This window comes from Petaurus breviceps, unplaced genomic scaffold, assembly GCF_028583685.1.
Source record: "Petaurus breviceps papuanus isolate PSGF00001 unplaced genomic scaffold, PetGlider_PUasm1.0 99, whole genome shotgun sequence".
Taxonomy (NCBI): domain Eukaryota; kingdom Metazoa; phylum Chordata; class Mammalia; order Diprotodontia; family Petauridae; genus Petaurus; species Petaurus breviceps.
The window spans coordinates 25,755,916-25,775,181 of record NW_027187465.1 but is presented as its reverse complement, the minus strand read 5'-3'; the positions used below and the strand labels follow the sequence as shown (position 1 = coordinate 25,775,181).

The 19,266-nt window shown below is 46.8% G+C and overlaps 1 protein-coding gene across 2 annotated transcripts in view; it reads left to right on the top strand.

Moving 5' to 3' along the window:
- The window catches only part of RILPL1 (Rab interacting lysosomal protein like 1), a 52,276-nt gene that overhangs the window by 19,142 nt on the left and 13,868 nt on the right, over positions 1–19,266 (top strand). For both annotated transcript variants that reach the window (XM_069081745.1, XM_069081746.1), the window contains exons 3-4: positions 5,611–5,729; positions 7,054–7,275. In XM_069081745.1, the coding sequence (XP_068937846.1) occupies positions 5,611–5,729; positions 7,054–7,275 (341 nt within the window). The remainder of the gene's footprint in view (positions 1–5,610; positions 5,730–7,053; positions 7,276–19,266) is intronic.

Below are 19,266 nucleotides of genomic sequence, written 5' to 3'. Positions count from 1 at the left end.
AGATACAAGGTAATCTGTAGGGAGAAGCAGAAAAGATTCCTTACAGAAGGTATACTTGAGCTGAATCTTGAGGGCACCCAGGGCTTTGAAGGGGTGAGGTGAGGAGGAAATGCATGCCAGGCAAAGGCACATAGATGGGAGACAAAAATGAAACAATGCCTGCCCTCAGGGAGATTGTTTTCTTCACAAGCTGAGACCCAGAGAAATTTTTCCCCAGGGAGTGAGCCAAAAAAAGGAAATTGACTTCCATCTCATACTCACACGCACCCATCCCCAGTTCTGTATATGTGCCGCACATAGACTTAGACAGCTATGGTACTTCCCAGTAGCCTGGTTGTTTCTTCTCTTGTGATACCGACTGGAAAAGGAAGCTTTTGTTTGGATGAAGGAAAGAGCCCAGTGTGCCCAAGAGCCTCATGTCTCTGATTTCCAGCATCCTTGTTCATTGTTTGCGGCCCTTCGTCCTTGGAACTGAGCTCCTCAAAGGGCCTCTGAGCAGGGGAGGGGGACTGCAAAAGGCCAGGCTCTGGAAAGAAGCAAGTCCTTTCCATCTTCTTTAAAAAAAGCGGTGATCTGACTGAGCTGGCATCAAGAAGCAAGCTGCTTTGGCAGGAAGAGAGGAGAGAAGAGCCTGCATCTCTTGAGAAATAACCCACTTGATGAGCCTGAAAGTGGCACTCTCCCAGTTAATAAGCTTATTATTATGCACTTAAGAAAAACAAACAGAAAATCGACTCACCAGCAGCAAAGGTGGAAGCTGCTCTTGGGGTCTGAAGAACACTCGAGGCCCCAGCAGCCCCCTCATCCATGTGTGCAGGTGGATTAGAACTTAAGGAACAGCTTGACTCCCTAGAGAGCTTCTGGGGAGACGGGATCCCCTTTCTGTCTGCCACAGTCAGACATCTCCTCCAGGAAACCTTCCTGAAGCTCATAGAATGAGAGGTAGAAAGAGCCGCATTTCAGAGATGAGGAAACTGACGCCTAGACCAGCTGAGTGACTTGTCCAACATCATACGAGTAGAACAGCCAGGATCTGAATCCAGGACCTCTGATACCCAGTCCACCCCATTTTGCACGGAATCATACTGCTTCCTATATATGCCTTCCCTCCAAGTCAGTAATAATCAATAAATATTTATTAAGTATGTACTAAGTTCCAGGAACCTAGCACTTTGCTTACACTTTTTGCTTAAGTACACTCTGTGTATTGTTTTTATCAGATATGGCAACGGGGGGCATCTCTCAACTCAAATGTGAGTCACCACAAAAAAAGGCTATCTTACATAGCTGCAAGGCACATCTGCTTATAACAGGAAGCCCCCATCGATGTGTTTACTTTTGCTGATCAGCCAAAGGATACAATTAGTTAAAAAAAAAATGAAGGGGATTGAATGAAATAACAGTAATTAAAGTAGCAGTAAAACATTTTCTCCATAAAAATGGATCACAGTCTTCTAAAAATACACATGCCATCAATAGGAGGAGTGGTTAATACATAGGAAACATACCTGGAAGGAAGACATGTGGCCAATGGCATGGTAGGACAGTTCATAACTGATATTACAACAGTGCTAATGTCTTCTACTATGGACAACATCCCACTGGTCCTGTGTAGCCCACAGTCTCTCGTGGGTGAGTCTGCTTGGTGTGCTCCTGCTTGATGGTGCTATGATGGTCCTGTGCTCACTGCTAGTCACAATCAGATATAGCTCCATTGGGCATGAGGCTGTGGACCTTCTCTCATCTCCCAACTTCTGCCTTCAGCTGGAGTTTTCAGCTGAAGGGCTCTCAGTCCTGTACTCTTGATTTTAAGACCAAGGCTTTTCATTACACTCTTTTAGTCAGATTAGTAGAAAGGGGGTGGGGTTAGCAACTTTTCTCATACAGACTGCTCATCCCCAAAATAATGGACATTTCCACTCTGAAAGGAAATTCCTTTGGGTTTGCTTTGCAAATAAAACTGATGAAGCACAAAAGCTGTGCTCATCAGGGAAGTTCATTGTCTTCCTCTCACCTAGCCATATTTCTGCCTTTACAGTGGTGGTATTGATTAGCAGCAAACACCTTTACATAAGGTTATCCAAATATCTTCCCAGGGGAAGCGAGGTGGTGCAGTGAATAGAGCTCTGGCCCTAGAGTCAGGAGGACCTGAGTTCAAATCCGGCCTCAGACACTTAACACAAAAACTAGCTGTGTGACCTTGGGCAAGTCACTTAACCCCAGTTGCCCTCCAAAAAGCAAAAACAAACTAACAAAAAAAACCCCAAATATCTGTCCCAGCTCCCTGCTAGACTTTAATTTCCATAGGGACTAGAGATCAGGGACCATATCTTATAGTTTCTATGGGGATGTGAGAATGAGGACCATATATTGACTAAACTTTGACCTGAACACAATGTTCTGTATACAGTAGGTGCTTAATAAAGGTTTGGTGAATTGGCCACAAATCCCCATTTGAAGGAAAAACTCTGGTCCTGGGAATCTTGAGCCATCTTTTTTAATCAATCAACAAATGTTAAGGACCAACTATTATATTCCAAGCACTGCGGCAGGTGTGGAAGATGCCAACTCAAAAGCCAAACAGTCCTCTCTCAAGGAGCTTACATTCTAATAGGAAAGTGTTCAAGGATAAAGATCTGTTTGGATCCTATAGTGATTGGGGTTGCCGCCCCCTCCCCACTCATAAAAGGGTGTCTAAAAAGAGCTTCTAGAAGGGGGTAAAGCTGAAGCTGGTACTTGAAGGGAATTGGGGGTTGGTTCCCAGAGTAAGGGAATTCCCGGCCCCCTACAAAGGAAGAGAGAAGGGACACCAAGGAGTCCAATTTGGCCTCAGCAATCTTTTTTTTTTAATTGATGTCTTTTTATTTGCTTTTAGTTTATAGCATTCAGTTCCACAGTCTCTTAAGTTTCAAAGTTTCTCTCCCTCCCTCTCTTCCCCCTCCCCTCCATAGGGGCATGTAATCAAATATAGGTTCTACAAATAGAACGTTGGTCATGTTGTAAAGGATAATAACCACGGGCTGAACAGTGAAAAAGAAGGGATAAAACAAAACAAAACACAAACCAGAGAGAGCAAATAGCTTGCTTCAATCTGCATTCAGACTCTGTAGTTCTTTCTCTGTATGTGGATATCCCTTTCCATCGTGAGTCTTTTATAGTTGTCCTCTAACCTTGTATCACTGAGAGGAGCCCAGTCTATCACAGTCAGTCATCACAGATACAATGTGTCTGTAACTGTGTACAAAGTTCTCCTGGCTCTGCTCCCCTCACTCAGCATAAGTCTCTCCAGGTTATTATAAAGTCTGTCTGCTCCTCATTTCTTATAGCACAATAGTATTCCATTACCTTCATATACCACAGCTTGTTTAGCCATTCCCCAATTGATGGGCATCCGTTTGACTTCCAATCCTTTGCCACCACAAAAAGAGCTGCTATAAATATTTTTGTACATATGTGGCCACAGCAATCTTCCTGGTGGGAAGTTACCTGTGATCTTTTTGGAAAGATAAGCTGTGGCTGGATTCTGAATGGCTTTAAATGCCAGACATAGCGCAGGTAGTTGGTGCAAGGGATATAATGCTGAACCTGGAGTCAGAAAGGTCTGAGTTCAAATCCAGTCTCAGACACTTCCTAGCATTGTGACCCTGGGCAAGTCATTTGACCCTGTTTGCCTCAGTTTCCTTATATGTAAAAGGAGCTGGAGAAGGAAATGGCAAACCACTCCAGTGTCTTTGGTAAGAAAACCCCAAAATGGCATCACAGAGAGTCAAAAACGGCTGAAATGACTGAATGATAAATGCTAAAGAAGTTTTTATTTTGTCCTGAAGGTAGTAGGGAGTCACTGAGGCTTCTTAAGCAAAGGAATGACATGGGCTGACTTCTCATTAGAGATTTGCTTTTCCTCTTCACATTGGTTGTGTTTTAGGGCTTGGGTCTCTCTTAGACTTCTAGATTGTTTAGGGGGGCAGGCTTCTCAAGGGCAACATCCTCAGGAGTACAGGAAGCAGAAAAGGCCAATTTCCCCTGGGGACTAATCCCATCCTCATTGTATCTACCATTGGGAGGTAAGAGGTCCTGACCCAAGCCACACAATTTTCCATTGGTGCTTCTGATTATAACTCAATTCAAGGGACTTTAATAAGTGACTGGGTTTTTGGTCCACCAAATTTGTCTCTTTTTTTCACCAATAAAAGGAAGTCCCAGTGTGTATACTTCCTCTACTGATGTTATTACTGTTGGGACATTTCAGTCGTGTCCGACTCTGACTCCATTTGGGGTTTTCATTGCAAAGATACTGGAGTGGTTTGCCATTTCTTTCTCCAACTCATTATACAGATGAGGAAACTAAGGCAACCAGGATTAAGTGATTTGCAGCTAGTAAGTGTCTGAGGTCAGATTTGAACTCAGAAAGAGGAGTCTTTCTGACTCCAGGCCCTGTGTTCTATCCATTATGCCACCTACCTGCCAAAGCAAGTATAATAGGCAAGATAATTGTGTAGTTCTGTGAGGGCTTAGAGAAAGGAAGAATCCCAGTCATTTGGTGAGAAGGCTTCATGAAGGGAGTGGGAGGAGTCTGAGTTCTTTAAAAGATTTCAGTAGGTGTCTGTAGGTTGGAAGCCATTCCAGGAAGATATTATCATATGCAAAAACATGGAGGTGGGAAAAAATGGGTATGCTAGGGTAAAAATAAGCAGTCCAGTCAGTCATTTGGTCAATTACCCTTTATTAAACATTTAGTTAATTAGCATTTATTAAGCATTTACCGTGTTCCAGGCACTATGCTAAGTAAGTGCTAGGGCTGTAAAGAAAGGTAAAAGTCCCTGCCCTCAAAGAGCTGCCAGTCTAATGGAGGAGACACCACACAAAGAAAGAAATAGTTGGGAGGAATAGAAGTTAATCAACAGAGGAACTAGCATTAAGGGACATCAGGAAAGGCTTCCTGTAGAAGATGGGATTTTAACTAAGATTTGGAGGAAGTGAGGAGGTAGAAAGAAGGAGGGCAGGGACAGGAGACAGCCAGAGAGGTAAAAATGTCTGGAGTTGGAAATGGAATTTCTCATTTGAGGAACAGCAGGGAGGCCGGATCACCGAGTATGTGGGCTAAGGAATGCAAGTTTTTTTTTTCTTTTTGGAGGGCAATTGGGATTAAGTGACTTGCCCAAGGTCACACGGCTATGTTTTTGTGTGTTAGGATGGATCCAAACCCAGGTCCTCCTGACTCCGGGTGCTCTATTCACTTCACCACCTAGCTGCCCCCTAGAGGTGTAAGTTTTAAGGTATGAAAGGGCAGATTAGGGAGGACTTTTGAAGCTCTCTATAAACTGGAGGATTTTACATTTGATTTATTAGGCATTGGGGAGCCACTGGAGTTGACTGAATATTCTGATTTGAACTTTAGGAAAATCCCTTTGGTGGCTGAATGGAGAGTGGACATGAGTGTGGAGAGCCCTCAGTCAGGCAGACCCCCCAACAGCTATTGTGATAGTCTAGGTATGAGGTGATGAGGGCACCAGGGTAGGGGCGCTGTCAGAGGAGAGAGAGATCCCATGCTCAAGCTGGTCCCTGCCACCATCAGTGACTGTGCTGTTGGCTTGATCCTCCCTGTGCCAGGTATGTCTGAGCGGGAGCGGCAAGTGATGAAGAAGCTGAAGGAGGTTGTGGACAAGCAGAGGGATGAGATCCGTGCTAAGGACCGTGAGCTGGGCCTGAAGAATGAGGACGTGGAGGCGGTGAGTGGCAGAGGAGGTCTCACCAGGGCTGGGGGAGGCTCTCTACATCTGGGCACCCCAGCACCACCTTGCTTGGCTTCCTGAGGGGTCAGAGACCCCACTGTGCCAGCTGATCTTCAGTAAAGCAGACCCCCGTAGGCCTTTCCTGAGCCCCAGGCCACCCCCAAATTACCTGGTTTTCTATATACTTAGATGTGTGTGCTTGTTGTCTACCCGTGTAGAATATAATTCCCTTAAGGACGAGGCTTCCTTTGTTTGGTTTTTGTATCACCCTTGTGTAGGACAGGGTCTGGCACATAGTAGGTGTATAATAAACATTTGCTCACTGGCTGAATTTTTCCTTTGTATTCTCAGTGCCCACCACATAGTAGGTGCTTTATAATATTTGCTGGTTGACTGCCGGGTTTTTGTTTCCCTAGGGCCTAGCAGAAGCCTAACACATAGTAGGCATTTAGTAGATGCTTACTCAATGATTATATCCCCTCTGCCTGGCATAGAGTGGGCACTTTATTCCTTTTTTAATTAATTTATTAGCACATGCTGATTGATTTTTGTCTTCATATCTCCAGTTTCTGGCATAGTGCCTGATATATAGAGCTTAGTAAAGGAGAGCTTAATAAATGCTTATGCGCTGGTTGACTGATTTTTGTATTTGTACCCTCCACACAGTTGTTACTGTTGTTGTCCAGTTGTGTCCCATTCTTTGTGACCCCATTTGGGGTTTTCTTGACAGAGATACTGGAGAGTTTTGCCATTTTCTTCTCCAGCACATTTTACAGATGAGGAAACTGAGGCAGACAGGGTTAAGTGTCTTGCCCAGGGTCACATAGCTAATAAGTATCTGAGGTTGTATTTGAAGAGAGCCAGATGCCGCAGTGGATAGGGTACTAGCCCTGGAGTCAGGAAGACCTGAGTTCAGATCCAGCCTCAGACACTGAAAGGCTGTGTGACCCTGGGCAAGTCACTTAATCCCATCTGCCTCAGTTTCCTCATTTGTAAAATGAGCTGGAGAAGGAAATGCAAACCACTCCAGTGTCTCTGCCAAGAAAATCCCAAATGAAGAATCAGACACAGCTAAAGAACAGCAACAAAACTTCCTTACTTCAGGCCTGGTGCTTTACCCACAGAGCCACCTAGCTGCATATAGTAGGTGCTCAGTAAACACCTGTTGATTCAGTTTTTTTTCTGAAGAGGAGAGAGCAGAAGGGGGTCCAGGTATGTCCAGGTCATGCAGCTGAGCCCGGGTCCAAACTTTCTGCCTCTTGGCAGATGGTGCCAGCCCATCTTCCAGCAGCCAACCCCTGCCTTTTCCACCCCCCTACAGCTGCAGCAGCAGCAGAGTCGCCTAATGAAGATCAACCACGACCTTCGGCACCGCATCACGGTGGTGGAGGCCCAGGGCAAGGCCCTGATCGAGCAGAAGGTGGAGCTGGAGGCCTACCTGCAGACCAAGGAGCAGGAGATGGGCAGCCTGCGGGCTGAGATCGGGAAGCTCCGGGACAAGATGAAAGGGGAGCCCAGCCAGAATGGAGAAGAGGAGAGCCAGGTGAGCCAAGGAGGTCCTGGATGGGAGCCGGGTGGGCTGTGGGTGGGCAGGCGGGCCTGCTCAGACAGGGATGCTGGCATAGCAGGAGGCCAGCAGGGCAGGGATGATCCTCCCCATTTTACAGATGAGAAAACTGAGGAAAAGTAGATGAAATAGCTTACTCAACATTACACCATAAGTTCATGGCACAAACAGTACTAGAACCTAACACTTCAGATCCCCAGATTATTTCAAACCACTTTTCTTTTTTTCTTTTCTATCTTAGATGAACTTTGGGTTGGGGTTTTGGGGTTTTTTTTTGGCTCTTTTGTATGTTTTTCCCCCAAAAGTTTTATCAACAGGTTTTGATTTTTATACCATAGATATTTCCTCATATACCCCTTGTCCCCCACTGAAGCTCCATTTTAATAAACAAAAACATCAGAACACTGATTACCAAGCTGCCTCCACCTTCTCCAAAAGGAGGTGGTGGCCTACTGGTGCAGAATGAGGCATGCATTATCACGCATGGCCAATGAGGTGATTACTTTTGCTTGAATATACTTCTGGGGTGTTGTGGATAGAGTGATGGCCTGGAGAGTGCCAGGTGGGGAATCAAGGAACTGGGATTTGAATTCCAGGTAGGGCAAGGCATTCTCTCTGGGCCTCAGTTTCCTGATTTGTAAAGGGAAGAAGTTAGACTGGATGGTTTCTTAGGTCCCTTCCAACTCATAATTGTGATGGGGGAGTCAGGAAGACTTGGGTTGGAATCCTGGCTCAGATGTGTCCTAGTCAAGTGACTGTGGGCAGGTCCTTTCTGGACCTCAGATTGCTGCTCATAAAATGAGCCAGTTGGATAAGAGGACACCTGAGAAAGACCAGGAAGAACCTGCTTCAGATCTCACCTCAGATTCTCACTAGCCAGGGGGCTCTGGACAAATCATTTCTGCTCCTGGGCCGCAGTTTCCTCAACAGTAAGGTTTAGGGGTTTAGCCTCTGTGGCCCCCACAGGCCCCCACCCCAGCTCTAAGTCTGTGACCCTCCAAGTTCTACTGCAAATGGGGAGAGTTGGTGGGAAGTAAAAATGATACATTTTTAAAAGATCATCAATAAAACATTCCAAAAAAGTTGAGCAAAATCGATCAACACAGAAGCCTTTTGTGACAACTTATGTAATATCTGCCATCCATAGTCCTCCCCCATTCTTCCCAAGCTGAGAGGTGAGAAACGTTTTCTCCTTTATTCTTGGAGAGGTTGATGGCTCATTACATCATTCCACTTTCCTCCAAATCCTTGGTCATCCTATCTGTCCCTCCCTGCCCAAAGGCTTAGCTTGGACGTCCTCCTGGCCAGGCGGAGGCAGGCCTCTTGGGGTCAGCTCGGGCGCTGGCAAAGGTGGCCAGCACTTGGCGGGGTCCAGGGTTACAGGACACTTTCCTGGGCATGTGACTGACACATTAGCACCTGGGACAGGGCTCACTCTGGCTCCTGGAGCATGGAGGTGGGGGTGGGGGGGCTTGCATTACTTTGGGGGGAATGTCAGGATGCTCAGGCTTTTTTTCCCCAGGGCCAGGAATGGTATTTTGGCTTCTTAGCACCTTGAAATAAACCTTTTGGCACATGCAGCAAGAAATACATCCCTGCAGGGTTGTGCAGGCCTGCATGTGCTTAGAAAATCAAATGAGGAGGAGGCCAGGAAGAAGAGATCTGCTGTGAGTAAGCATTGATTCCAGGTGCTGGTCCTGACTGCTAAAAGGGCTATGCAAGTCACAGACTGAGGGCTAAGGCTGGGAGGGACCTCAGAGGCCATCTGGGCTTAACAAGAAACTGAGGCCCAAGTGGCTTTCCCAGGGTCCCACAGCATCAAAGGTGGGATTTATATCCAGGGCATCTGACTCCAAAGTCAGTGCTTCCTGCCTCTCTCCCTGCCTCATTTTCCTCATTTGTATAATGAAGGTGTTGACTGGGATGATCTACCAGTGGTCTCTTTCAGCCCTCACCTTCTATGTTCTGAGGCCCCTCCCAGCCCTGACATCTCCTGTTCTAAGGCCCTCCCATCTCTGACATTCCCTGTTCTAAGGCCCTCCCAGTTCTGACATTCTAGGTTCAAGGATATTCTGTATCCCTCTTTTCCCCCTTGAGTCTCAGCATTCCTAGGAAACTCCATGGTCATCTTTTATTGGCCTTTGCACAGGAATTCCTCAGATTCTCAGTTCAATTCAACAAGCATATATTAAGTCCCCAGATGTACTAAGTATTGAGTATGCAAATGTAGCCAAGGACAGGGGTGAGCACCCTAAGGGGTCCTTAGATCTCAGATGCTCTGAGAACTGCCCAGTCTTTACTCTCCAGAAGCCTCCATCACAGCAGGGGGAAACGAGGCAGCCCTTGGTGGCTAAGGAGACATGAAGTGTGTACAGGGGAATTTCAGGGGTGGGAGACCACCAGCATCTGGGGAGATGTGAAAAGGCTTGCGCTGGGAGCGTCCAGAGGTGGAGAGAGGCCAGCATATCGGGTACATTAGAGGACAGTGTGCACGTGGGAGGGCAGGGATGAGGCCCCTTGGACTGTAACCCAGAGAAGCAGGCTAGGAGTAATGTGAAAGCAACCTACAGAGACCAGTCAGACCCAACTTGTCTTCACAGTTTTAAAGCTAGGCGGGGGTGCTTGTATCCTGGTGGTGAGAGAGCTGCTGAAGTTTCTTGAGGAGGACAAGGATGTGGTTAGACCTGTGCTATAGGAACATCTGCCCAGATATATCTGGGGGAAGATGGATTAGAGAGGGAGGAGAGGTGGCAGGGTGGGGAATTAGGAGGTGGTTGCCATAGACCAGGCAGCGGCAGCAACAATAACTTTAGATTGGTTTGGGTTTGGATTTTTTGTTGTTGTTGTTTGTTTGTTTGTTTTGAGGTACTCAGGGTTAAGTGACTTGCCCAGGGTCACACAGCTAGTAAGCATCGGAGGTCATATTTGAACACAGGTCCTCCCGACTCTGAGGGTCAGTCCTCTATCCACTGCCACACCTAGCCACCCTCCCTTTAGGTTTTAAAAAGTGTTTTCCTCATTGAAATCATGTGAGCCAGACAGCAAGAATATTAAGACTCCCACTTTTAGATGATGAAGTGAGGCATCTTGGTGGTGCAGTGGGCAGAGCATTGGCTTTGGAGTCAGGAAGATCTGCGTTTGAATCCTGCCTCAGATATGTCCTTGAGCAAGGCACTTAACTGCTCTCAGCCTCAGTTTCCTCATCTGTAAAATGGGTTATTGTAAGGATCCAATGAGATAACATAAAATATTCTGTAAACCTTAAAGTACTACAGAAATGCTGGGTTTTATTTTTATCATCATTACTAGGTTCATGGAATCAGATGACTTGCCTAGAGTCACATAGCTAGGAAACGTCAGTCAGGATTCAAACTTATGTCTCCAGACTCCAAGTCTGGCCCGGCACTCTCTGCCACAATGCAGCAGCAGTAGAGACTGGACCTGTGATTCCATCAGTACCAGAAACTCTGCCCATGCAGATTGGTAAAGTTAAAAAAAATTTTCGCCAAGGGAATGATTGACTCTCTTCTCCCTTCATTTCTCTGTTTCACATAATCTTTTTTCCCCCACTTTTTAAATTTTTTTGAGGCATTTGGGGTTAAGTGTCCCACTGCGAGTAGTTTGACTGGATTGAACTCAAGTCCTCCTGACTCCAGGGCCAGTGCTCTATCCACTGACCAGCAGCTGGCCCCATTTCACATAATCTTGCAGAAGGCACATCTAAGATCATTTGATACCTGAAGGAGAGTTCTCTCTGCCCCATCCCTAACAACATACTTCTTTAGCCTGTGCTGGAGGCAGCTCATCCATCCCACTTTTTCCTGGTTCTGATCATTAGGGAGTTTTTCCTGACATCTAGCCTCATTTTGTCTCTCTGCACCTCCCACCCATAGCTGCTCTCTAATGCCCAGCAGAACAGTTGGGATCCCTTTCCATGAGCTACCCCTTGGGATACCCAAAGCAGCTATCATGACCTTCCAAGTCTCCTCTTCTCCAGGTTGAACATCTCCTGTTCCTTCAATCTCTCCTCTTCTGGTATGAAAAAGGTGGTCCCTTCCCCATCCTCACTGTCTTCTTTGAGTCCTTTCCAGCTTAAAAGTGTCCTTTCCAAAGCATGGCCCCCAGAACAGAACCCAACACTCCAGAAGTCTATGACCTGAGCTAGGTGGAGCCCTGTGGGACCATCCCCTTCCTGGCCCTTCTCCTAATGCCATCGTACTTCACATTCTTGGTTCTTAAGCCATATCATATTGTTAACATACAGAGGTACAAGGCCACCAAACCCCTAGGATTTTTGCAGATGAATGGCTAACCAGGCCTCCCCATTTTGCACCTGGGAAGTTAATTTTTTTAACCCAGTTATAAGACTTTACATTTGTCTGTTGTTAGTTTCATCGGATTAAATTTGACCCAGTGCTTTAGCTCAAGAGCTTTTTAGATCCTAGCTCTGTCTTCCAGGATATTAACTATCCCTCCCAACACTGTCACCTGTGAATCTGACAGAATTCATGCCTTCATCCAGATCATCACTAAAAATGTTAAATAGCACAGCTCCCCCAGGGCACTCCATTGGAGACCTCCTGCCAAGCTAGCAGGAGCCACGAATGATTCCTCTTTGGTTTGGGCCATTTAACCAGGTCCAGATCTACCCAAGTGTGTCATCTAGTTTCCAGCCCTCCGTGTTTTCCACGAGAATAACATGAGAGACTCTGTCGAACGTTTCAGTAAAATCTAGGTCAACTGTGTATACAGCATTTCCCTGATCGAGTAACCCTGTCAAAAAAAGAAATGATGTTTGTCTGGGATGGCCCAGTCTTAATGACGCCGTGCTGGATCTTGGTGAGCGCTGGTCTCCTTTCTCAATGTTTACTCCTATAACTTTAAAAATATCGTTTGGAATTTGCCAGGAATGGAGGTCAAGGTCATTGGTCTGTAGTTTACAGGCCCCATTCTCTCTACGTTTGAAAATCAAGAGTTGTCCCCTTCTCCTTAGTCTTCAAAGGTCCCTGACAGTGGCTGTTAGGCACCATGCTAGTTCTTTCAGGACTCAGGGATGTAGTTTGTCTGCTCCTGTTGACTTGAGTTCACCTAGGGCAGCTTCTCTCTCCATCTCTCTGTCTCCCTCCTTCTTTGTCTCCGTCTCTGTCTCTCTTCTCTCTGTCTCTCTCTCTCCCTCTCCCCCTCTCTTTTTCTCCCTTCCTTCTCCCTCTGAATCTGTCTCCCTCTGTATCTGTCTCTCTCTTTCTTCCCTACCTCCCTTCTCCCTTTGTCTTTCTCTGTTTCTCTCCTCTCTCTCTATCTCTCTGTCTCTCCCTTCTTTCTCCCCCTTTTCCCTGTCTCTGTCTGTCTGTCACATGCACGCACACACACACACACACACACAGACATGACAAAGAGAAAGACTTAAGCATGCCGACACACTGAGTATGCAGCATTCTGCCCTGGTAGTCCACTACTTTTTTTGTAGAGAAGAGTCTTCTGGAATCAAGATTGGTCGTTACTTTAACTGGAATGTGGTGGCTGCGTTTCTTGTTCTCTGCATTCTCCTTCATTTGCTCAGCGTCACTCTATGTCAGTTAGGAGCCCTTCCAGCAGCCCATGGCCCTCTTCCCTGTTCAGTTACGGCCTCTGGGCCTTTAGACTCAATCCTGATTTTCTTGTAAGGATGAAGGGAGCTGTTCCTTCACTGTGTCCAGAGAAGGGCAGCCCTTGGAGTGACTCCCAGAAGGCTGTTTCTCCTGTTATCACCTGTACCTGGGTAAGAAAAGCCTTCTGGGACAGGAATGGGAGGCCTTCCCTGGTGGGGTTGAGATAACCTGAACCACCTTTCTACCTCCCTAATGGGGTGTAACCAGAGAACTCCACCCCACACTGCTGCTAATGAGCCCTGATTCCCATCTTGCTCAGCACACTTTGCAAATCTCGGTTCCTGTCAGGCACAGAGCCCCGTCTTCTGTCAGGGCTGTATCGCAGTTCAGTGTAACAGGAGGGGTTGGACCGGTCGAGATCTGCTTCCTGGAGCCTTGGCCCTGCTGCTCGGTGATGTTGGGTGGTCACTTCTTTCTGAGCCTCAGTTTCTCTTCTGGGAAATAGGAGGACAGAATCTGGTGACCTCTAAAGTTCTGTCTCTCCATAAGCCAGCCTTCACTCCTGCCTTCAGGAAATGTTCTAGGGCCCTGGCCTTCTTCCTTTTTCTCCAGGAGTATCCCTTAGAGAGCATTAGATAATCTTAGAGAAAAGATAAGGTGGCTGACTGGCTCAGAGAACCCCAGGTGCAAATCTCCCCCGCCCCAATAAATACTGGCTGTGTGACCCTAGACAAATCATTTCATCTCTCCGTGACTCAGTTTCCTCATCTGCAAAAAGGGGGGCGGTGGTAAGTTGGACACTCTTGGCTTATATAGTCTATGCTTTTATAAGCCAGGATGTGAGAATGAGCTCCCTCAACTTCTTTGGAGAAGACTAGAAATGTCCCTCGGATTGCAGATTGTGGATGGATGGAGTTCTGGGGAGTTAGGCCACCCTTCAAGCCCCCTTAACCCCAAAGGAAAACCAGTTCGCCCTTTTCAGGGGATGGATCAGTTGACAAGAGGGAGAAGCAATAATGAGCTAAGTCCTTTGGATACCTCTGCATGGTCTGGCATGCTGAGGGTGCCTCCGGCATCAGCCCTAGCTCTAACAGGCCTGCTTGGAAAAGCCTTTAACCCCAAATATATTCTTCACTTATGGGATGGGAGGCAGCCTTCCTCTGGGCTCTAATAATGCCTCTTCTCGTGCTGACCCCACCTTTCAGGCAGTTTGTGCCTCTCTGAATCTTGGGTATCTGAGAACTGGCCTCCAGCCCAGATAGACACAGGTTCAAGTCCCATGATGGTTATTGCAATTCTGGGCAAGTCTCAGCATCTTTAACTCTAAGTAACAGAGCTGTTCCCTACACCAGTGAAAACAATTTCCAGGCAAGAAAAGGGTGCCAGGCGCTGGGCACATGAAGGCATGGACAACTAAATCACCCCTGCCCTCAAGGAGTTTACATAAGGGGGAAGAGATAAGTCAATATGAAGTAGACACAAAATAATTTGGATTTAAGTAGATCATCTACAGGGGAAGGGAAGCTTTGGCCTCGAGGCCACATGTGGCCCTCGAGGTCCTCAAGTGCAGCCCTTTGAATCCAAGCTTCACAGAACAAATCCCCTTAATGAAATTATTTTTTCCGTAAAAGTTGGAGTCAGTCAAAAGGCCGCACCCAGGGACCTAGAAGGCCACCTATGGCCTTGAGTCTGCAGGTCCCCCCCCACCCCCCACCACACACACACATATCCCTGGCTAGTGGTTGACTTTGTTTGGGTTAGCTGGCATCAGGAAGGACAGACCTGGCGCCCACCTGAAATCCAAGGCCAAATCCTCCCCTTACAGCAGAGGCCTGCACTTTGCCCATTGCCTATTTATTCATCCTTGTAAAGGTAGGAAACATGATCATCACAATGTCTCAAAACAACTTGTCCTTGATCTCAGTCTTAAATAGAAAGTAGAGTGGCCCAACCCCAGCCCCAGCCAAGACCCTGGTTCTTGAGCCCCATCTCTGTTAGGGTTCCTGCCACTCCTGGCATTTTTGCCTCTGAACTTGAACTATTCTCCCCTTTTTCCCCCATTCTAGATTCATCTCTGCCTCTTAGAGCTAAAGAGAGCCTGTAAATCTCAAATCTTCCTCACACCTCTCCTAACACAGAGAGGAAGTCTTGGGCAGTCTGGCGTCAGAGAACCAGTTTCAATACTAGCTCTGCTACCAACTACTTGTGACTTTGGACGAGTCATTAACTTCCCTGGGCCTCTGTTTCCTCATCTGTAAAATAAAGGGGTTAGACTAGATAGCCTCTGGTATCCCTTCTTGCTCCGAATCTGTTTGCTCCTCCCTTCTAAGTCTGAATCTCTTCATTTCCAAGCCATGGGAGGACAGAAACCCCTCCCACATGACAGTGAGACATTTGCTTTGTTGGCCAAGGATGTTAACCACACCTGCCATATTTGCCTTTTGGGTTTGGAGATGGAATGGGAGTGACTTGGACCCCTGACCTCTTGGCCTTGTGGCTTTCTGGAGATCTGTCCAGGCTGTTTGTGGGAAGGAAGCACATCCTTAGTCTGACCCTCAGTTTCCCTCGGTATCACTCAGCATCACCATTATGCTAGGTTCTGTGTATTCACCAAAATAAAAATGATGGGGAAAAGGAAGGTCAGTGCCTACTGTGATTCATAAGAAAGAGCTGAGTCTGGGCTGGGACCTAGCAACCAAAGACTAGAATGTGAGTGAGTCACAGGAAATCAGAAGCTGTGGCTAAACATGACCCACCATAAACCAGGTGAATATTTAATACAATCCAGCCAACATGTATGAATACCCATTCAAATAAAGTAGGGAAATTAAACCAGTAGCCCCCTATCCATTCATCACATATTGATGAGCGCCTCCTGTGTTCAAGGCACTATTGGGTTGAGAGTCAATTCAATAAACGCTTATTAAACATCAGCTATGTGGAAGGTACCATGGCAGGTTCTGGTAAGAATACATTTGGAGTATGGTTTTCAGTTCTGGATATCACATTGTGGGTTTTAGGAAGGATCTTGAGAAGTTTGGAAGCATCCAGAGAAGGGTTGTCGGTCTGAAAGCATTTATGAAGCACCTGTTGTATGTAGACATTGTGCTAAGTGCCCAGAAAACAAAACAAACAAAAAATCACAGCCCCTGCTATACCTTCTGGAGGGTTCTTGTTCCCGTACAGTCTAGGCCAGATAGTCTCTGAAGTCCCTCTCAAGTCTGGGACCCTGTGATATTTGCACAGAAAATTAGGTCTATGGTCATTTGAGGAGGGAGATAGGACTAAGTCCTGGGATAATCAGGGAAGGTTTCCCCAGGGAGAGGCTAGTTGGGCTAACTTTTGGAGGGAGCTGAAGAGGATGTCCATCTCTGGCTTGGGTACAGAGGCAGTTGGGCATTTTGAAGGCAGAGGCTAGTTTCCTTCTTGTATCTGTATCTCCTGCCCCCTAGCATAATGCCTTCATGCTGTAGGTGCTTAAATAAATGCATGATGAATAATAAATGCTTGTTTTTGGAAGTTCAGAGAACAGATGGTGCTGAGTGTTGGCATAAGACGGGCTAGGTGGGTTTGAGTCAGACCATGGAGAGTCTGAAATGTCACAGTGAGGAGTCTGTACCTTCTCCTGAAGGCAGGAGGGTTTTTGGCTCACAGTCTACCTCTTCTCCCCCCACTCCTTCCCTCAGAGATGTGAACATACCTATTGATGCTTCCTCAGATATTCCAACTGCCCAGGCCCTTGGTCTCCTCCATTCCCATGGCCGGCATGCAGTCACCTCAGCCCTGCACAGAGATGATCTTGCCATCACCCACAACTTGAATCATTCCATCTTTCCCTCTACTTAACCATCCCTCCCCCTGTTCTCCATCCTCACTGGGACCTCCATTCTCTCTACCCCTCAGTTCTTTCCCAGGCCATAACTTCTGTACTGGCCACAATGGTGGTTCTCCCCCTTGGGGAACCAAGTCAATCCCACCCTATCCTCTACCCTCCCATCTCTTGTCTGTCCCCCTTGGCCTATTGCTGTTCTTGGCTTATCGAGCCCCACCATCTACCTCCTTCCCTTCCATTCATGTACCTTAGGGCACAGCTTGAGGAAATAATAAAACTGTACTGTCTAGGTCACTCCAAGGTTGTGTTCCTCAACCCTAGCTGGGCCCTCACTGTGATGAGTTGATCCTTCTGCTCTCCCCTTATCACTGAACTATCTCACTCTCCATCGGGCTGTCCAAAACCTCAATCCTCAAGCCCCCTGTGGTGCCCTTCCCCACCCTACCTGTCAGTTAAGGATCTCTCCCAGTACATCACTGGAAAAATGGAGGCTCTTGGCCATAAGGTCCCCATTCTCCCCTCCTCTTCATCTCACATAACTCAGATATCATCCTCCGCTATCTCTTATGAAGAGGCGGCCCTTCAGCCTTGCCGATGCAAACCCCTCTGCATGCATCTTCAATCCCGCCTTCTCCAGCAGATTGCTCCCTCTGTCATCTCAATTCTCTCCACTTCAGGCTCTCCCTCTCTGCCAGCTCCTTCGGTGATGCTTCAAGCACTCCCACATCTCCCCCGTTCTTCACTGGCCTCTCCTGGCTCAGCTTCTGACTCTCCAGACTTTGCTGTTGAGCTCAGCTTTCAGACCGTCCTTCCCTGTAGTCTCCTTCTCCCATTGTGAGCTCCTCCTGCTTTCATCTTTCTTCTCTTTCTGGCTAAATTCCTTGAGAGAGCTGCCTGTCCTTACCCCCTGTACAGCCTGGCTTCTGAATGCATTCACCTGAAATGGCTTTCTCCAGACTTACCATGGCCCTTTCCCATTCCTCATCTGTCTTGACCTTTGACACCGTTGCTCACCTTCTCTTCCTGGCTAGCCATTCCTTTTTGGGTTTTTATGACTGCTTTCTCTTGGTTCTTCTGCCTGTGTGTGCACACCACTTTCAGTCTCCTTTGTTGTTCAGTTGTGTCTGACTCTCCTTGACCCCATCTGGGGTTTTCTTGGCAAAGACACTGGAGGGGTTTGCCATTTCCTTCTCCTGCTCATCTGACAGATGAGGAAACTGAGGCAGAGAGGGTGAAGTGACTTGCCCGGGGCCTTGGATGTATTTTATGTGTATACCTTGCATGTAAAGATAACTTGTTTGAATATACCTCATATTTGTAGATAACTCTCCAGATGTTGTCTGCCTCTGTAGAATGTGAGCTCCTCAGGGTTAGGGACCATTTCTAGACTTTCTTTGTATCCCAGTGCTTAGCATAGTGCCTGGCATATAGGAAGTACTTAGTAAAGCTTGTTCATTGATTGATTGATTGATTGATTACTAAAGGCAATAAAAATTGGTCAGCTTCTCTGATTCCTGCCTTCAGAGAGCTTATATTCCAGCTGAGGAGATAGCCTTCTAAGGTCTCTTCTGTGTCTAACATTCCACAAATCTGTATGGAATTGCTTTGTTTTAAACTGTGATTTTATTAATGGACAGAATTCCTAGTGTGGTAGGTCTCTTCACTGATGCATAGCAGCAGCCGGTCCACAACCTGGCATTTTAAAGACTCAGTCCATAGACGTTGTGACGGCCATTTTTCCTACATTAATACCCTCTTGGGTTCTTTCTTTTAGAATCCTATGTACCCAGGGTGATACAAGCTAGTTTCCCTCAGAGGATGGATTTGAACCCAGGTTTTCCAGACTGTAAAGTCAACCGTCATCTCACTGCCCATCCATCAGTCAACAGGCAGTTATTAAGGGCTTGCTGTGCATCCCACACTCTGCTAGGTACCAAGTATACAAAGACAGAAATGAAATGGTCCTTGTCCCAGACATGCCAACATTCAATGCCATGTTGTCTCTCTGCGTTATAGACATGAAACAATACAGACCAATAGAAGGGCCCATTGATCGAGGAAGACTCTAAGTACTACAGTTCTGAGGAGAGAGAAATCCCCAGGGGCTGGGCTGGGCTGCTCTTGTGGAAGATGAACTTTTACTGGGCTTAGGAAAATAAATCCGCCCACTCTGTGACCGTATCTATAACTTCCTTAATAATAAAATCATAATGAATAGAAAACTTGGTGAATGTCATAGGGAAGATGGAAGCAGTTGTGCTGCTCTTCTGCTGTGTGAATCTGCCACAGTGAGTAAGAACTCCCTAACGGTGAGAGGTGTCCCAAAGCGTCATAGGTTGGGTGCCTCAGGAGATGGTGGCTTTCCCCTTGCTAGCGGTCCTCAAACAAAGGCTGGATGCTGGAGGTGCCACCACCAACTAGCTGATCAGGGCATAAAAGAAGGGGTTCTCTGTCACCTCTAGGTTAGACTAGATGGTATCTGGGATCCCTTCCAACGTAGAGATTGGGTGATTCTGTAATAGAAAGAAAAATAGAAGGAACCCATGT